The 16,334-nt window shown below is 41.2% G+C and overlaps 1 protein-coding gene and 1 long non-coding RNA gene across 3 annotated transcripts in view; one reads left to right on the forward strand and one right to left on the reverse strand.

Moving 5' to 3' along the window:
- LOC134803827 (uncharacterized) overlaps nt 1–16,334 on the forward strand; it is a 137,008-nt gene that overhangs the window by 60,967 nt on the left and 59,707 nt on the right. The gene's annotated exons all lie outside the window — the stretch shown is intronic.
- LOC134803699 (acetyl-CoA carboxylase) overlaps nt 1–16,334 on the reverse strand; it is a 177,392-nt gene that overhangs the window by 10,260 nt on the left and 150,798 nt on the right. For both annotated transcript variants that reach the window (XM_063776493.1, XM_063776494.1), the window contains 8 exons: nt 8,027–8,213; nt 7,413–7,540; nt 6,822–6,936; nt 5,874–6,051; nt 4,183–4,298; nt 3,690–3,877; nt 3,037–3,102; nt 2,487–2,669 (listed from right to left, as the gene is read on the reverse strand). In XM_063776493.1, the coding sequence (XP_063632563.1) occupies nt 2,487–2,669; nt 3,037–3,102; nt 3,690–3,877; nt 4,183–4,298; nt 5,874–6,051; nt 6,822–6,936; nt 7,413–7,540; nt 8,027–8,213 (1,161 nt within the window). The remainder of the gene's footprint in view (nt 1–2,486; nt 2,670–3,036; nt 3,103–3,689; nt 3,878–4,182; nt 4,299–5,873; nt 6,052–6,821; nt 6,937–7,412; nt 7,541–8,026; nt 8,214–16,334) is intronic.

Here is a 16,334-nt window from a genome sequence, read left to right on the forward strand (position 1 = left end):
TAACATAAACGCATATTGCTTGTGTAAGCATAACTACATATGTATAAAATAGGCAAGCAAACAAATAAAGCCGCTCATTACTATACCTACTCTAGTCTATTTATTCCGTACCCCTCTTATTAGTATATTCCTCTGGTCCTTGAACTACGTCCAAAAGAGAGGTATGGGCACTGTGAATTACATCTCGCTTTGTGTGGTAGGACACAGCACAGCGGATGTCATTCCAGATCTAGAGCAGAGCTCAACCTTACAGAAATCTGCAGCCAAATAACACTAGATCCTACTCATAGTATTGTTCCTGCCGGTGAGTATGGTTGCCAGTTATCAACGAGGGTGCGGAGGGTTAGGCACGGCAACGCGCATGTACCTAACACCTCTGGAGTTGCAGGCGTCCATAGGCTACGGAGACTGCTTACCATCAGGCGGGCCGTATGCTTGTTTGTCATCGACGAGGTATAAAAAATAAAATTAAATATGCACAGAATATAATTTAACTAGAAACTTTGTTTTATTTTATAGTAAATTTGGATAACAATCGATACATAGACAATCACAGTAAACCAGTCCGCAACGGTATTGGCCTGTAAGCCTCGTAGGCAAGTATATCTCGGCCTCACGAGCCGCAAAAACTCACTAGGACTGAGGCTAGACCATAGTCGTTTATTTATTCTTGATTTCATGAAGGTTTGCAGAACAGCACGTAACCGCATTATATATCTGGGCGGACCTCACAGCAACAAAATAGGTGTACCGCTTCAAGATTTTCAAGTAGTACACGAAATATTTACATATCGTTCCGTATTATTTGAAGGTAATATTTGAAGATCAAAAGTTCTCTAACATAAATACAAGATCACAAAATTGTCATCACAATCAGTTCATTGACGTTGACGTACAGAAGTCACATGGGTACATTTTTAAAATTACGCAATATTAGGTAATACCAGCATAATGAAAATTAACTCCAATCAGTAAGTATGAGTCTTCAAACTTTTTTCATTTTAAGCGGGGTTTCAAGGAGCAAATTACTTAAATGATTTTAGAACCGTATTGTTTTAAGATAGTTTACTGCGTTTTTCAATAATTATCCCCCGTAAACAACAACAAATCAAATTTAAGATGAGACTCGAGCTCTATGTGATGATAATTAATTTACCCTATTTTTTTAAATACAATTTGTCTACTGGTATACTTTTTCGTATACGTATATGGTTTAATGTCAAAATAATTGCAAAATCCAACTGTCAGTTTAGTGCGCCCCGCGATAGGACCGCCTTCGTTCAAGCCCAGCGGGCATCTGATCAAAGAAGTTGCGTGCACGGGACCGCTGATATCATGTTTTTGAACTTATTTATTTAATGTTAAATTAAAAAAAAAAGTAATCGCGGAATTCGCTCAAGCATAAAATTGCGCGTTATTAGAAGCAGTTTTCATATTTTTATCTTTTGTGCACAAATTGTTACGAATGTTTAAAGTCCGTTTTAGACCTATGTTCGTGATCGTTTTCTATCGAGCAAAAGTCAAAAACTTAGGATTCGAATCGCGGAAGTCACTAGAAAAAGCCCTCAAAATTGCTAATTGAATGTATGGCAGCCGTATTGTGAAGCAAAAAAGAGCTACGGCTTTTTAAAAACTTCGTTTTCTGAACCCACGGCACCTTAATCGAACTTATCGGTTACTTTTTTTTGTTGACTCTAAAAATAACAATTCATAAACAGGATATCCACGATTCCGGGCACACACAGCCGTCACGCTCACTCGTACTCTCAGTCAAAATGAGAGAATAACTTGAACCCTTTACCAGGCTGACATTTCAAAAATGACAATCGAATGTCAGTCTTACTAGTCGAAAACAGAACACATGTTTAAAGTGCCGTATGTGGGAAATATGTATCCCTTAGCAGGCTAAGGGATATATATTTCCTGGTAAAGGGTTCTGTGTTAAAGAGGCCAAAACCTGGGTCTCTTCCTAGCCCTTGTCGAAAATAGAACACAGGTTTAAAGTGCCGTATGTGGGAAATATATATCCCTCAATCTGGTAAAGTGTTGAAGAGGCCAATACCTGAGTCTCGCCCTGGTCCTCGGTGAACCAGCGCCGCAGCGTGGCGGCCGCGGCGCCCTGGTCCATGTCCTCGGCCTGCACGCGCCGCTCCTGCTGGTTACTATACCTGGGTCTCCCCCTGGTCCTCGGTGAACCAGCGCCGCAGCGTGGCGGCCGCGGCGCCCTGGTCCATGTCCTCGGCCTGCACGCGCCGCTCCTGCTGGTTACTATACCTGGGTCTCCCCCTGGTCCTCGGTGAACCAGCGCCGCAGCGTGGCGGCCGCGGCGCCCTGGTCCATGTCCTCGGCCTGCACGCGCCGCTCCTGCTGGTTACTATACCTGGGTCTCCCCCTGGTCCTCGGTGAACCAGCGCCGCAGCGTGGCGGCCGCGGCGCCCTGGTCCATGTCCTCGGCCTGCACGCGCCGCTCCTGCTGGTTACTATACCTGGGTCTCCCCCTGGTCCTCGGTGAACCAGCGCCGCAGCGTGGCGGCCGCGGCGCCCTGGTCCATGTCCTCGGCGGCCGCGCGCGCCGCGGCCTGCACGCGGCTCTCCTGCTGGTTCTGCAGCAGCAGCCGCCTTAGACGCCAGTACAGGAAGCGGCGAGAGTCTTTCCAAGGAATTATGTCCTGAAACATTGATAAGTTTATATGATATGATCATTAATCGTAAAAAAAACAAGTGCAGCGGTATACGCTCTAGCTTTCAGCTGCTAGTGTACTAAACAATATAATAATAATATTTACTCCGGTAATTAATCGATTGTCGCTCGTCTGTTACAGTATACTCCAATACTGCTGTTATATCAAAATAATTGGCATAAACCCTTTACCATACCGTCAGTTCAAAAATGACAATCGGAATGTCGATCTTACTCATCGAAAATAGAACACATGTTTGAAGTGCCGTATGTGGGAAATATATATCCCTTAGCCTGGTAAAGGGTTAACTTTGTTATTCAATTTCTTATATTTAATAAAAATGAATTATACTTACAAATATACAGCCCTTTTCTAACATCCTCTCCGCTGTGTCGTGAAGTTCAGCAAACTGTACCGCGATCTATGTAATAAAGGCATCTATGTAATATTTGTAAATACAAAAAGACAAAATAATACGTTTGATAAAATATAATACGTAGTTTTTCGTCAGAAATTCCAACAGAAATTCTGATAGAAGCATAAGGACCCTTCTGTGATGGAAAGCCACATATAAAAAAATATGAAGGTTACAGTTTGGTGCCGTGACCAGGATACAAGTCCTACTGTTACATAGGTAAATGGTAGTATAAATTTAATATTTGAATCGTGGTATATGGGCTGTAGATCCTTTTCTCACGGCTTTTATGGACTGCTGCAGCTCTCTGCGTTCCAGGTTCGGCTACCGGCCTCGTAATTATTTTATTGTTTTAACTAGCTACACAGCATTACAGAAACTGTTCTTATGGTACACAGGCTGCAGTTCCCTCTCTCTGTTTAGAGTTCTTCTTGCACTGCTGCAGCTCGGCCTCGAGCCCGGCCTCCCATCAACTCACTTCATGGCATAAGGCCTGTCGGTGTACGTCCATCTCCAACGTCTTTTTCGGTCCGTTGGAATTGTGAGTTTCTTGGATTGGTCTTCGGCCTCGCGGCCTCGTCCTGAGTGCTTACCTCGTGGTATATAGGCTGTAGTTCCTTCTCTCTCTTTGTAGCGTTCTTCTCGCACTGCTGCAGCTCGGTATCGAGCTCCCGGGCCTTGTTTTCGGCCTCGCGACCGGCCTCCGTCCGCACGAGTACGTCGTCGATGGAGCCGCGACGGTCGAACCTCTTGGATAGATCGGCGATTTGGTCTTTTAGTTCTGCAAATGATATTTAAACATATTAATTGGTTTAGAAGTATTCTACAAAGTAAGGTAACGTTTACTAACATTTTTTAAAGTTATAAATACTTTTATGACTACAAGAGTTAATGAGGAACTCAACTAAATTGAGTGGTCGCACTATACAGGATGGAATTTCAACCACCAGAAAACTCTGCGTAGTGACATTATAGGTCATACTGAACAACTTGTATTATGGGACCAATGCCGAAATCGCGAAAAAAGATTTGGCTTTTCATACAATCCGGCTGATGACCCAATTTTTTTTGGGACTTGAGACTAACCTGCTATCCTGGCGCTGAGCCTCTGCAGCTCAGGGTCTAATCGCTGCATGGCCTTGAGGGTGTCCCGCTGTTTGAACTTCACCTCCACGATACCTTCGGCTTCTAATACACCACCCCTGAAAATACCACATCATTATTTCCGCGCCAAATTTTTCGACTAAACTTTGGCAAAGGTTCAATCTGGTCGCAGTTTTAAATTAGAAAATCATTTCGTACAGTCGCCGTCAGACATATCGAATATACTTTCTTTTCGACCTTTTTTCATAGTGACCTTGACCTTGGTTAAGTAACTATCTGGTCTCCGGATCGGCATACATCTCCATGCGCATACTGCTGACTCTGGGGCTATTGACACTTTCTTTCTACCTTTTCTTAGTGACCTTGAAAATAACATTGACCTTGACTCAGTACGTACCTGGCCTCCGGGTCGGCATACATCTCCATGCGCGACCTGTTCACACTAGAGCTATTGACATTTTCTTTTGAACCTTTTCTTAGCGTGATCTTGACAATAACCTTGAACTTTATTTAAGCGTGTACCAGGCCTCCGAGCCGGCTTACATCTCCATACGTGCACTGTTCACGCTGGGGCTATTGACACTTTCTTCTCGACCTTTTCTACAGTGATCTTGAAAATGACCTTGACCTTGACTCAGTACGTACCTGGCTTCCGAGTCAGCATACATCTCCAACCGGGCGCTGTTGACACTTTCTTTTCGACCTTTTCTCACAGTGACCTTGACCTTGAGTCATTACGTACCTGGCCTCCGGGTCAGCATACATCTCCATGCGGGCGCTGTTGACGCTGGGGTCGACGACGGCCCACGCCCCGCCGCGCAGCTCGGCGCCCGGCGGGATGTACACGAGCACGGGCGCGGTGGCGCGGTACGTACCTAGCCTCCGGGTCGGCATACATCTCCATGCGGGCGCTGTTGACGCTGGGGTCGACGACGGCCCACGCCCCGCCGCGCAGCTCGGCGCCCGGCGGGATGTACACGAGCACGGGCGCGGTGGCGCGGTACGTACCTAGCCTCCGGGTCGGCATACATCTCCATGCGGGCGCTGTTGACGCTGGGGTCGACGACGGCCCACGCCCCGCCGCGCAGCTCGGCGCCCGGCGGGATGTACACGAGCACGGGCGCGGTGGCGCGGTACGTACCTAGCCTCCGGGTCGGCATACATCTCCATGCGGGCGCTGTTGACGCTGGGGTCGACGACGGCCCACGCCCCGCCGCGCAGCTCGGCGCCCGGCGGGATGTACACGAGCACGGGCGCGGTGGCGCGGTACGTACCTAGCCTCCGGGTCGGCATACATCTCCATGCGGGCGCTGTTGACGCTGGGGTCGACGACGGCCCACGCCCCGCCGCGCAGCTCGGCGCCCGGCGGGATGTACACGAGCACGGGCGCGGTGGCGCGGTACGTACCTAGCCTCCGGGTCGGCATACATCTCCATGCGGGCGCTGTTGACGCTGGGGTCGACGACGGCCCACGCCCCGCCCCGCAGCTCGGCGCCCGGCGGGATGTACACGAGCACGGGCGCGGTGGCGCGGTACGTACCTAGCCTCCGGGTCGGCATACATCTCCATGCGGGCGCTGTTGACGCTGGGGTCGACGACGGCCCACGCCCCGCCGCGCAGCTCGGCGCCCGGCGGGATGTACACGAGCACGGGCGCGGTGGCGCGGTACGTACCTAGCCTCCGGGTCGGCATACATCTCCATGCGGGCGCTGTTGACGCTGGGGTCGACGACGGCCCACGCCCCGCCGCGCAGCTCGGCGCCCGGCGGGATGTACACGAGCACGGGCGCGGTGGCGCGGCGCAGCGCGCGCACGATCTCCGCGCCGAACTTGAGGATCTCCTCGTACATGTCTGTTTGGAAACAGATTATTAAATGAATTTACGATACAAATTTTAGACATGCGTAGCTCACTCCACGATTTCGTCGCTTTGCAACAGGTAGCTAGTACATCCGTTCCACACCAATTTTGATGGCTAGCCATAAGCCGCGCGTGGCGCTGTCGCCACCTAGCGGCCATATCTGTCCTGATCGTAACAGACGCGTTTTGTTAGAGAGTGAGTCTTCTGTACCTAGTACGTACTATTATTTATTCTGTGGGTTAGATATAGCTAGGTTTCGCTTTTTAAAAATAATTTTATTGCAAATTAAAAAAAGAACCTATAAACATACGCTTTCATTGTGTCAATAACGTACTAAAAATCATGGAGAATGGAAAATATTTACAAGTGGAAAAACATTTTCTCGTTTTGTATGGACGAGTACTTACTCGTAGTATTCTTCCCCGGATCCCTTTGTTTGACATAATTATTGAAAGTCATAATGTAATGATTGTCAGATTATCATTAGTCATAATTCTGAAACCGTTAACTTTTCAGAATTTTCGTAAGGTTATCCTATATATAGATTAGGTTAGGTTTGTTTTATGGCAATCCTGAAAAGTTACGCGTTTCTGAGAAAAATCAAATTATGACTAACGAAAATGCGGACAAACAATACATTATGACTTAAAACTTTATGGGAAACAATAGAGACCCATATTCTTCCCTCTTAAGTACAATCAGCTCCAATAGTAGCGGACGATACAAAGCGCCAAAAATATCTGATATCAAAAGTGTCTCACCCTTCTGTCCTCCGCTGAAGCCACGCCAGTTGGCGAAGATGATGATGGGCAGACCCTCGCGAGAGAAATCATTGATGGCCTGAGAAGTCTTGTAGGCGGAGTCGGGGAACCAAACCTGTGTGGCAATAGATTATGAATATTATGATTAACTATGGAACGAGTAAAAAATAAAATAGAATGATGTGTGATGTGTAATGTGATGTGATGACTGATATGATGAGTTGTAAAACCGAAACCGTAAACTTTTCACGATTTTCGTAAGGTTATCCTATAGATAGGTTAGGTTAGGTTAGGTTTGTTTTATGGCAATCTTGAAAAGTTACGCGTTTCTGAGAAATACCAATTATGACTGACGAAAATGCGGACAAACAATGCATTATGACTTAAAACTTTTTGGGAAACAATAGAGACCCGATGTGTGATCTGATGTGTTTATTTATCGTATGGCACTACAGTTACTGGATTCCATTTAATTATGAATCTAGAGATTGAGGTTTGCACTCTTCAGATACTCGATGGCCTCTCGATGGATCTGATGTGTTGTGTGACGTGATGTGTAATGAGATGTGATGTGAAATGATGTTTACCGACCTGGCCAGCCTGCTGCAGCGTCCTGGACTCAGAGTCCTTGTTGGCGGGGTCGGCGGGCAGGGTGAGTTCCACGGTGCGCGTCTCCACGGCCACCACGCCCACCGGGATACCGCCGAGACGAGCGCGGCCTGTCCACAACATAATACGCTAGATGACAAGTTTTTATCAATGATATCAGTCGATCAGGTTTGATTGGATTAAAGCAATACAAATTAGAAATTATAGTCAAAGTCTGCCAATCGTACTATACTCGAGAGACGCTTCTAACAAAACGGCAAGTGATCGTGACGTCACGATCACCGAGAAGCCGTCTTAAAGTAAGGAAAACAAGAAAATTGCGATTTTGACGGTGAAATATTGCATTTAAGTATATGGTTGCAAATCCTGCGACATAAGTATGTGTCCAAATTACAAAAAGTTCATAATTCGACAAAAAAACAAAATGTCAAAAATGCGTATTTTAAGGGTCTTACAGAAGATTGTAAGAAAACGGAATAATGGCCCTAGAAATGCCTAGGTTTAGTTGCATCGAGCTAGAACGAGTATATGTAATAAAATAAATTAGTCAGATTCAAATATCTTTTTGTCTTCAGTCATGACCCAAGAATACTTACCGGCGATAACCGTCTGCGCCCACGGCTTCATGACCTCATCAAAAGTGCCTACATCGAAGAACCCAGCGCGGGCGCCGTCTCCAGTGAGCATCAACCGCGGGTCGTGAGCGGCGCGGGGAGGCTTCCATTCCACGGGCCGCTCGATCGGGTCTGAGACTCGCATGATTGGCACCATGGATAGTTTATCCTAGAAGAAATAAATAAGTGTCGGACTGTTATAAGCCTAAGCTTGGTTAATTTCAATCTTATTAAAATGTACCGGTATCGGTGCCATACTAATGACTGTCACCAACCAAACCAATAACCGTCATTTTTATTTTGTATCCAATAAAATAAGGGTAGAAAGCCGATTTCTTTCAATTGCAACACTGCAGTAACTGCAGAATGTTGCCATATTAAGAAATCTGTTTCTACCTTTATTTTCTTGCTATAATGTCAACGCATCGAACACTACTCTCACCAGCTGTATACTCTAAGCTAGATTCAAGCTTCAACTACCGCATGGTGCGGTAACATACCTTATAGACCAGCGGTGGAACAAAAATGGGTTTTGATAACATTAAAGTTTTTTCTTTTTTGATATGTTATTGCATGCATGTTAAATAACATTTATGTAAAATATTAGAAAATTATAGGTGGAGCGTTCGGCCATATTTAAATATTTCAATTTTGCTAAATAACTATGTAAATATAAAATTAAAGTTACAAAAAACTGTAACATGTTCAATAACACTTTAATTTATTCACAATATTCGGTTTTTAGAAATCTGGAACAGCTGCTTTCTGGTGAACGTAAAAACACGAATTACTTTGTCAATAAAGAATTAAAGTAGCTGATATTGTAAAATTACGATATTATCTATAAACTTAGTATACTTGTAAAAAGTTAGAAATGTAGACAATGTGCTTGTCTAGATATTGATTTCTGGTTAAGCAGTATAGCCAATATTGAATTAAAGTTTGTAGAGTTAATATTACACGGTCATAATAAAGATCTTAGTTCCCACACAAAATATTAGAAATATAAAATCACGGCGACACTAAATACTGATACGTAAGTATGCATTCCGCGCTTATATTGAGTTACATTTCAAACGCGCGGCGTTTTCGCGCGCCGCGCTGTGCGCCGTGGCAGGAGGCAGCGATCGACGGTGGCGGGCTAGCGATTAGCGCGGTGCCCGTAAAAAACCACAAAACGTTTATAAAATTATTATCAATGGTAAATAGTTATATTGTTAATAGTAGGTACACTAATGGAAACTTACCTACACTTATTTATTTCTATATGTACTAGGGATTGCCCGCGGTTTGGTTTACGTAGAATTCGTTATCGTGTTAAGTATAGAAATAATAGATACATTTGAAGATTATTTTAGGTGCATTGTCATACAGATAACCACCCTTGTTAAAGTATTCTTCAAATTCAATAGACAGGTGTCATTTCAATATAATTTTGCGTAATTTGGCGCTTTTAGGTTATAAATGACTAGCGACATATATTTTTTGTTTAAGAGCGATATCCGATATATATATCTCCGATAATATTTACTTTATCATTTAAATCAATTTCAAACTAACGTTATTCAATATTTATCCTTTTAAAGTCAATTTTACCAACCAACTGAGCTTTACGAGTATACCTACGGAAACGACTCAAAATTTGCATCAAATTAAATGCCACTCTTCTTATCCGTTTCGAACAATCAAGAGGGCCTTTACGAGCTGATGTAGTGAAAATTTTATTTAACCCTCGTCCCTTGAAACCTTCACTACGCTCGAGGTTCAACTTTACGAACCACTCGCTACGCTTGTGGTTCAATTTTAGAATGTTCCGCTTGTTTGGGTATCAATATTAGCACGATTAATCAACAAATTTTCCCCTTGTAAAACAAATAAATAAGGTAGGTGAGGTGCAGGCATATGAGGCCCGGCGGGTAACAAGGCCCAGCATTCAAAAATAGCAGTTGCTCCCTATTATTCTGAATTTGTACTTGTTGCTAAGAAGATCCACTGTCAGTGCAGGTAAAAAGGTCCAGTCCCGGGCCTTATTGAACGTATGAGATGAAATAATAGATTAAAATATTTTAAGATAATTTTGAATATTTTTAATCTCTCATTAATAAGGCCGATTTGAAGAAACTTCTATGAAATTATGACTTATAAATAACACCTTCACTGCGTGGGCTGTCCAAATCGCTGCAGACTTTTCTTGGTCTAACTCTAATAATTTTTCACTTGCTTTATTGACCTAAAGACGTTTTAAAGAATCAAAAAGTCTAATAACATTTAGACACTTATACTTTTTAAAGGCAGTAACTACTTACTTATATAGGTAACTTTTTTTATTAATACATAGGATTTACGATAGAAGTGCGAAAAATAGAAATTTTGCAACGAATGACGAATTTTAAAACACGGCCAAAGGGAGTGTTTTAATGTGCTTATTGTAGCACCGGTGTCGTAATGTAGCACCAGGCCCTATTTCACCAACGTGACATTGTTGCTGACGTCACAGGCATCCATGGGCTACGGTTATAGCTTACCATCGGACGGGCCTTATTCCTGTTTGTCACTATCATTGTATTATTAAAAAAAACTTTATTATATCGGCAAAAAACAGGTATCTTTCTTGTGATGTTTATGATGATAATGATGACAATTGACACAAGATTTCAAAGAACTTTCGGTAATTCTTGACAGTAAATGAGTTCTGTGTCGGAATTTCGTGACAACTGTCGTATTTCTTGTGACAATTGTCCAAGTCCCAGCCCCCCCTTTGCTACAGTCCAACCCGAAAGGCACCTTAGGTCGGGGCTTACGTCATTATTATCGGCGCCCTAATACTAATGAAATGAAAATGAAATGAAAAATATTTATTTCGAGCAACTATGGACTCATACAGATTTGTTAGTAGACTTACGTTCTTAATGTTAGTACCTAATTAACTATTACAATATATATACACTGCTGGAAACATGCATTTCGCAGCAGTGTCTCATATACGGGCAGTCAAGTCTGTCCGCTATCACACACAGGATAGGGTTGGGGCTGGCCCGCACCCGGCGCACCAGGGATGTGCATCGTGCAAACTAATGCGGTGCTACGCGACGTAAGCGCCGACCGCCATATTCAACGTGGTTTGTCACATAGTACCCTGTAAAGGTATGATTCCAGGGATAAAAAATATGTTATAACGTTATCCAGCGTATAATGGAATTCATAAAAGTTTTTCTTTATAATTACTACAAGTAAATTTGTTCATATTTGCATATTATTAAAAAGGTAAATGAAAAGTAATTGAGTAATTTAATTACTAATTAATGTAATCACAATTGCAAATTACACAGAAAAATTAATTACATGTAATTAAATGTTATGTAATTAAATTACAAACATTTTAATTACACGAGTAATTAATTACGCCCAACACTGGTTGGTGGCAAACAACCACACCGCTCGTCTGATGGTAAGCGGTTACCGTAGCCTATAAAGGCCTGTGACGTCAGTAACAGTGATGTCGACAAATGTCGCACCTGTCACGTTGGTGAAATAGGGCCCAGATGTACAGTAAAAATCATGTTAAAAGATAATACTAACTGTTACGAATAAATATTTATACTGTAAAAAATTATCCCACCAAAAACATTTTCATGTAAAATGTTGCTAAGACGAAACCATAAGCCTAAGACTCGCACTGTTAAAAAGTTATCAGATCTCTTGTCGAGCCAAGCTTCAAACTCTACAAGCCCCTTCACTAACTCTACACCTTAGTCAAAATATGTGGCTTGGCTGTTTTGCTACCGCCACATGGGCATAAGGTGAAAAACTTATTATAATCATTATTTTTAGGGTTCCGTACCTCAAAAGGAATAAAACTGAACCCTTATAGGATCACTCGTGTGTCTGGCTGTCCGGCTGTCACAGCCTATTTGCTCCGAAAGTACTGGACTAATAAGTTGAAATTTGTCTATAACCCAAAGACCTACATGTAAAGTAAATATGTAATATAAATTTAAATAAAGGGGTCACTTTTGAGATGAATGATAAATAGAAGAAAAAAAACTATATCTTTGTTATATATCAAATGAAGGGGCTCATTTTAGAATTAGAATCTCAAATATATTTTTTTATATAATTATAATCATAATTTTAAAATAAATAGTTTAGAAGTTATTTAAGAAAACAGGCAAAAAATTAACATTACCCTTATCTCCGAAACTACTGGGTCTTTTTATTATGAAAAAAATACACATATTAGCTCTTTACCTATAGATGACAGGAAAACCTATTAGAAATGTGGAGCTAAGCGTGAGCAGGCCTATGGAACTCTCTGCGCGAGCTCGGATTAATACCTACGAATCTGCTCCCGTTCACGGTAGAAAAGTAAGCCAGTTGGTTGCCACACGCGCTCACGTACGCACGTCACCGCGCGCCGCACTGTCAATTTTTACGATAGTTACACGTACGGCGGGATTCGGGAAATGAATTAGAGATGCACTAGATAAGAAATAGTAAATATATGTGACGTTCCACGGCAAAAGGTACCATTGCCCCGACTGAATATTGGAGTGGCGATAATAATAAGCGTAAGCGCCAGCCGCCATAAGGTACCTTTTGCCGTGGAACGTCACATATCTTTACTATTTCATATCTAGTGAATGTCTAACGGCGCGATATCTTAAAGTTCGAATCGCGCGGGTAGTAGGTACCTACCTACTATTGAATTTCTTTAATTAAACATGTAATGTTTAATATGTGTGACAAATGTATAGATTTAGATATCTATCTATTTGAAATAGGTAGTAAATTTTTAATTTATTTTGGTAAATGTTTATTTTAACGACAGTAAGTTTACACCGGAAAGTGCCTACTCATTTTTGCTCTGGTTAACTTATAATTAATTACCTTTATTCCTGGGGTTGCTATTATTTTTCTTTACTATGTAACATTAATCTCTATCTGGTTTTAAATTACACGAAGTTTTAAAACTAATTCTTGCTGGGATTATTGCGCGGTTTATAAAACGGCGTAAACACTGCGGTTACAGCAGGGACATATGACCTTTTAAAATGACTATTTCGCAAACACTAAAGCATAATCGGAATATTAGGTATAATTTAAGATTTAGCTTTCCTTTTATTTCACTCCACTGTTTAAGTGGGTATTTATTTATCATTTCTAAGCGTCAGCAACCCTAGCGTTGTGCCGGTGCGCGCGGTGCGGGGAGCGGTGCGTTGAAGGTCACTCCATTGTATTTTTGTGTAGGTATCAAAACGGTAGGTATTTGCGTTTTGTTTGAGAGATAAGTATCTGTTCGTAAGAACTATTGTATAATCTGTGGCGTGAGTCGGACTTAAGTACTTAGTTTTTGATCCGATCCCTACGGGTTTTTAAAAGACATTTTTTTATTATACATACAATAGTTCTTGTAGAAACGAAACGGCCGAGCCACATACTTTGACTAAGGTGTAGAGCTAGTGAAGTTAGGGCTTGTAGAGTTAGAAGCTTGGCAAGAGATCTGATAACTTTTTGACAGTGCGAGCCTTATGGTTTCGTCTGGGCAACATTTTACATCAAAATGTTTTTGGTGGGATTTCACTTCTTTTTGTAAGTTGCTTATGACAATCTTCCATCCCCTAATTTAAAGGGTTGGGGGTGATTTACTATTAAAAATCCTGAAATAAGTATCTGGGGGCATCTGTTACACAATGTACTTCCTACTGATTCCCCATATAAACCCTTCACCCCGTAAGGGTAAACTTTGGGGTTGAAATCTGCCTTCACCCCGTAAGGGTAAACTTTGAGGTTGAAATCTATTCTATATCCTTCCCCATAACAATACCTATCTACATACCAAATTTCAACTAAATCGGTTCAGCGATTATTGATTCCCCATACAAGATTAAACCCCCTCACCATCCCCTTAGGGATTAAAAAATTCAAGTTTTTGAATTTATTTGTTGTTTGTGTACTAAAACTATCTTACATATCAAATTTCAGCTTCTTAGAGGACTTCAAGAAGTACCCTAAAGGTATTGATAATCATCAAGTGAGTGAGTCAGTGACGAAATCGAAGTTTTTAGATATGAATAAAATCTAAAGTATAAGAGCTATGCAATTGATATGCTTAATAAGTCCGAGAACTTTGTTTATCTAGTATAATCCAACCCCAAGTTATGAGGGTTCCAAAAAACGACGAAGCGCTTCGAGAAAAGGTAGATAGTGCCCTTGCGCTTTGCTCGTCTTGGCGGGGGCACTGCCGTGCCCCCAGATGTTAAAACATAATAATAATAAAGATTTATGTTTAGTGACTTTAGTTACCTACTATTTTCGCGTAAACTAGACAATTTTTATATCTTTAGTTAATAAGGCCCAAAAGAATTATTTTTAACTTATTATAAATATCCTCTTGTTGTGAAGTACCAAATATTGTTATTTGTATATGTATAACTCTTAAGTTAAAAACAATAAAATCTGTTATTGTCTACTGTCAAAATGATTATTTTTTGCGGGATTAAGTAATACCCTGCTAGTGTTCAATAAGGCCCACAATAGGACTTTTATAAAAGGTATATTTTCCAAGAGTATCGTAATATTTTTATAACTATTTTGGTATAATGAAGAAACTTCAATAAATAAGATACCTATTTGAGTGAGTTTTTCATACTTAATATCCTGTTTATTAAAAAAAATAACATTTTAATTTAAGGTGGGCCGTATATAGGCATATACGACCGACACGGAATATACAATAAGGTGAGGTCACTTACCTTATTGTATATTCAATATGTATACCTACGTGTAATATTGAGCAGTTGGTTTATAATATACATAATATGATATTGACGTTGAATAGGACAGGACATGACAATAGGAACCAGAAATAGGTATAGTCGGTCAAACCAATTTGTCAGTAAATAAAAACAAAAAACTATATTCATCCTTTTCTTTTGGGTGCTAGTACTAGTGTAAGTCAAAGATAGTATGATGATTCTCTCTATGTTTGAAATGAGACAGTCCTTTGACAAACTATGGTAAAAAATAGTTGTGAATATCATGTACATTTTTATTACAATTTCGAAATTCAAATGTTCTTCCTAATCAACTCGGCCACTAAACTAACTGATAACTTGGTATCCGATCCGCTAACTCGGCGAATGAATCGCCAATTCGCCAACTCTCCGAGCCGAGTCAACGCTATCACACTGCTACTAAGGCCATTCAAAAATAAACCTTAATTCGAGAGCCCGAAGGTTCTTATATGACAAACAATACATTATGACTTAAAACTTTATGGGAAACAAAGGGACCCCTTTAATTTCACGTAATGTCCGCATCTAATTTATATATGTCCACAGTAAACAAACAAATGAATGATAAGAAAAGACAGACAGTGCTGTGAGCGGGAGGTGGGGCGAGGCGAGGGGCGAGGTATAGCTAGGCTATGATAGGCTCTCGGGCGCCGCGCCGGCGACACTGACGGACCAGCGCGGCGTATGTATGAATTTCGCGCCTTTTTAAATATATTTTACTATTACAATGCAAGCTACACACCGAAATTTCTTATTTTCCATAATATGGCTGCGTATATTATTTTATAGTAATAGACTTATTTTTACAGACTCTAATTCAATATTAGATATAATAGGACAAAAAACGCATATTAATTCTAAAGCATATATCTTATTCTTCTAAATGTTTAGCTTGCCTATTAACTTAAGAATTTAGATATGTTGTTGTGGATTTATTAAACTTTAATTCAATATCGACAAAATAATAAGCTAATTTGTAGTTTGACTAAGAAGCACGTTAAAAAAATTTCTAATAATTTAACATTATAAAGCGTCATACATATTATAAACGATGGAACTTAAACATTGCACTTTAATTCAATATTAAAAAATCATTACTAAAAATATATAAATACCTAATTTATATCTAACGCTCGTTCTAACTTTTCGTCATATTTTACAAATATGCTTAAAAATATGTCCCATGTCAGATAAGTATCACTTTTTCATCTTTAGAATTATCAAAACTTTTAGTGCAAAAATCCGGTCCCACTATTGGTCTATTAGGCACGTAAGATAGCCACCTGACCGCAGTAGCGACGGCGTCCAAGTCACTAGGCGCGACAGCATGTCACACCGTTGTTGTGCATGATCTGTATCCCTCCGAGCTGATTGTTGCTATACTTGAGTAAAACACTTGAAGGCATCGAATACTACCCTCAGCAACTGTATAGGTACTCTAAGCTAGCGCATGGTGCGGTAACATACCTTAGGCACGTAGCCACCTGACCGCAGCA

The sequence above is a fragment of the Cydia splendana genome, chromosome 27 (assembly GCF_910591565.1).
Source record: "Cydia splendana chromosome 27, ilCydSple1.2, whole genome shotgun sequence".
Classification (NCBI taxonomy): Eukaryota; Metazoa; Arthropoda; class Insecta; order Lepidoptera; family Tortricidae; genus Cydia; species Cydia splendana.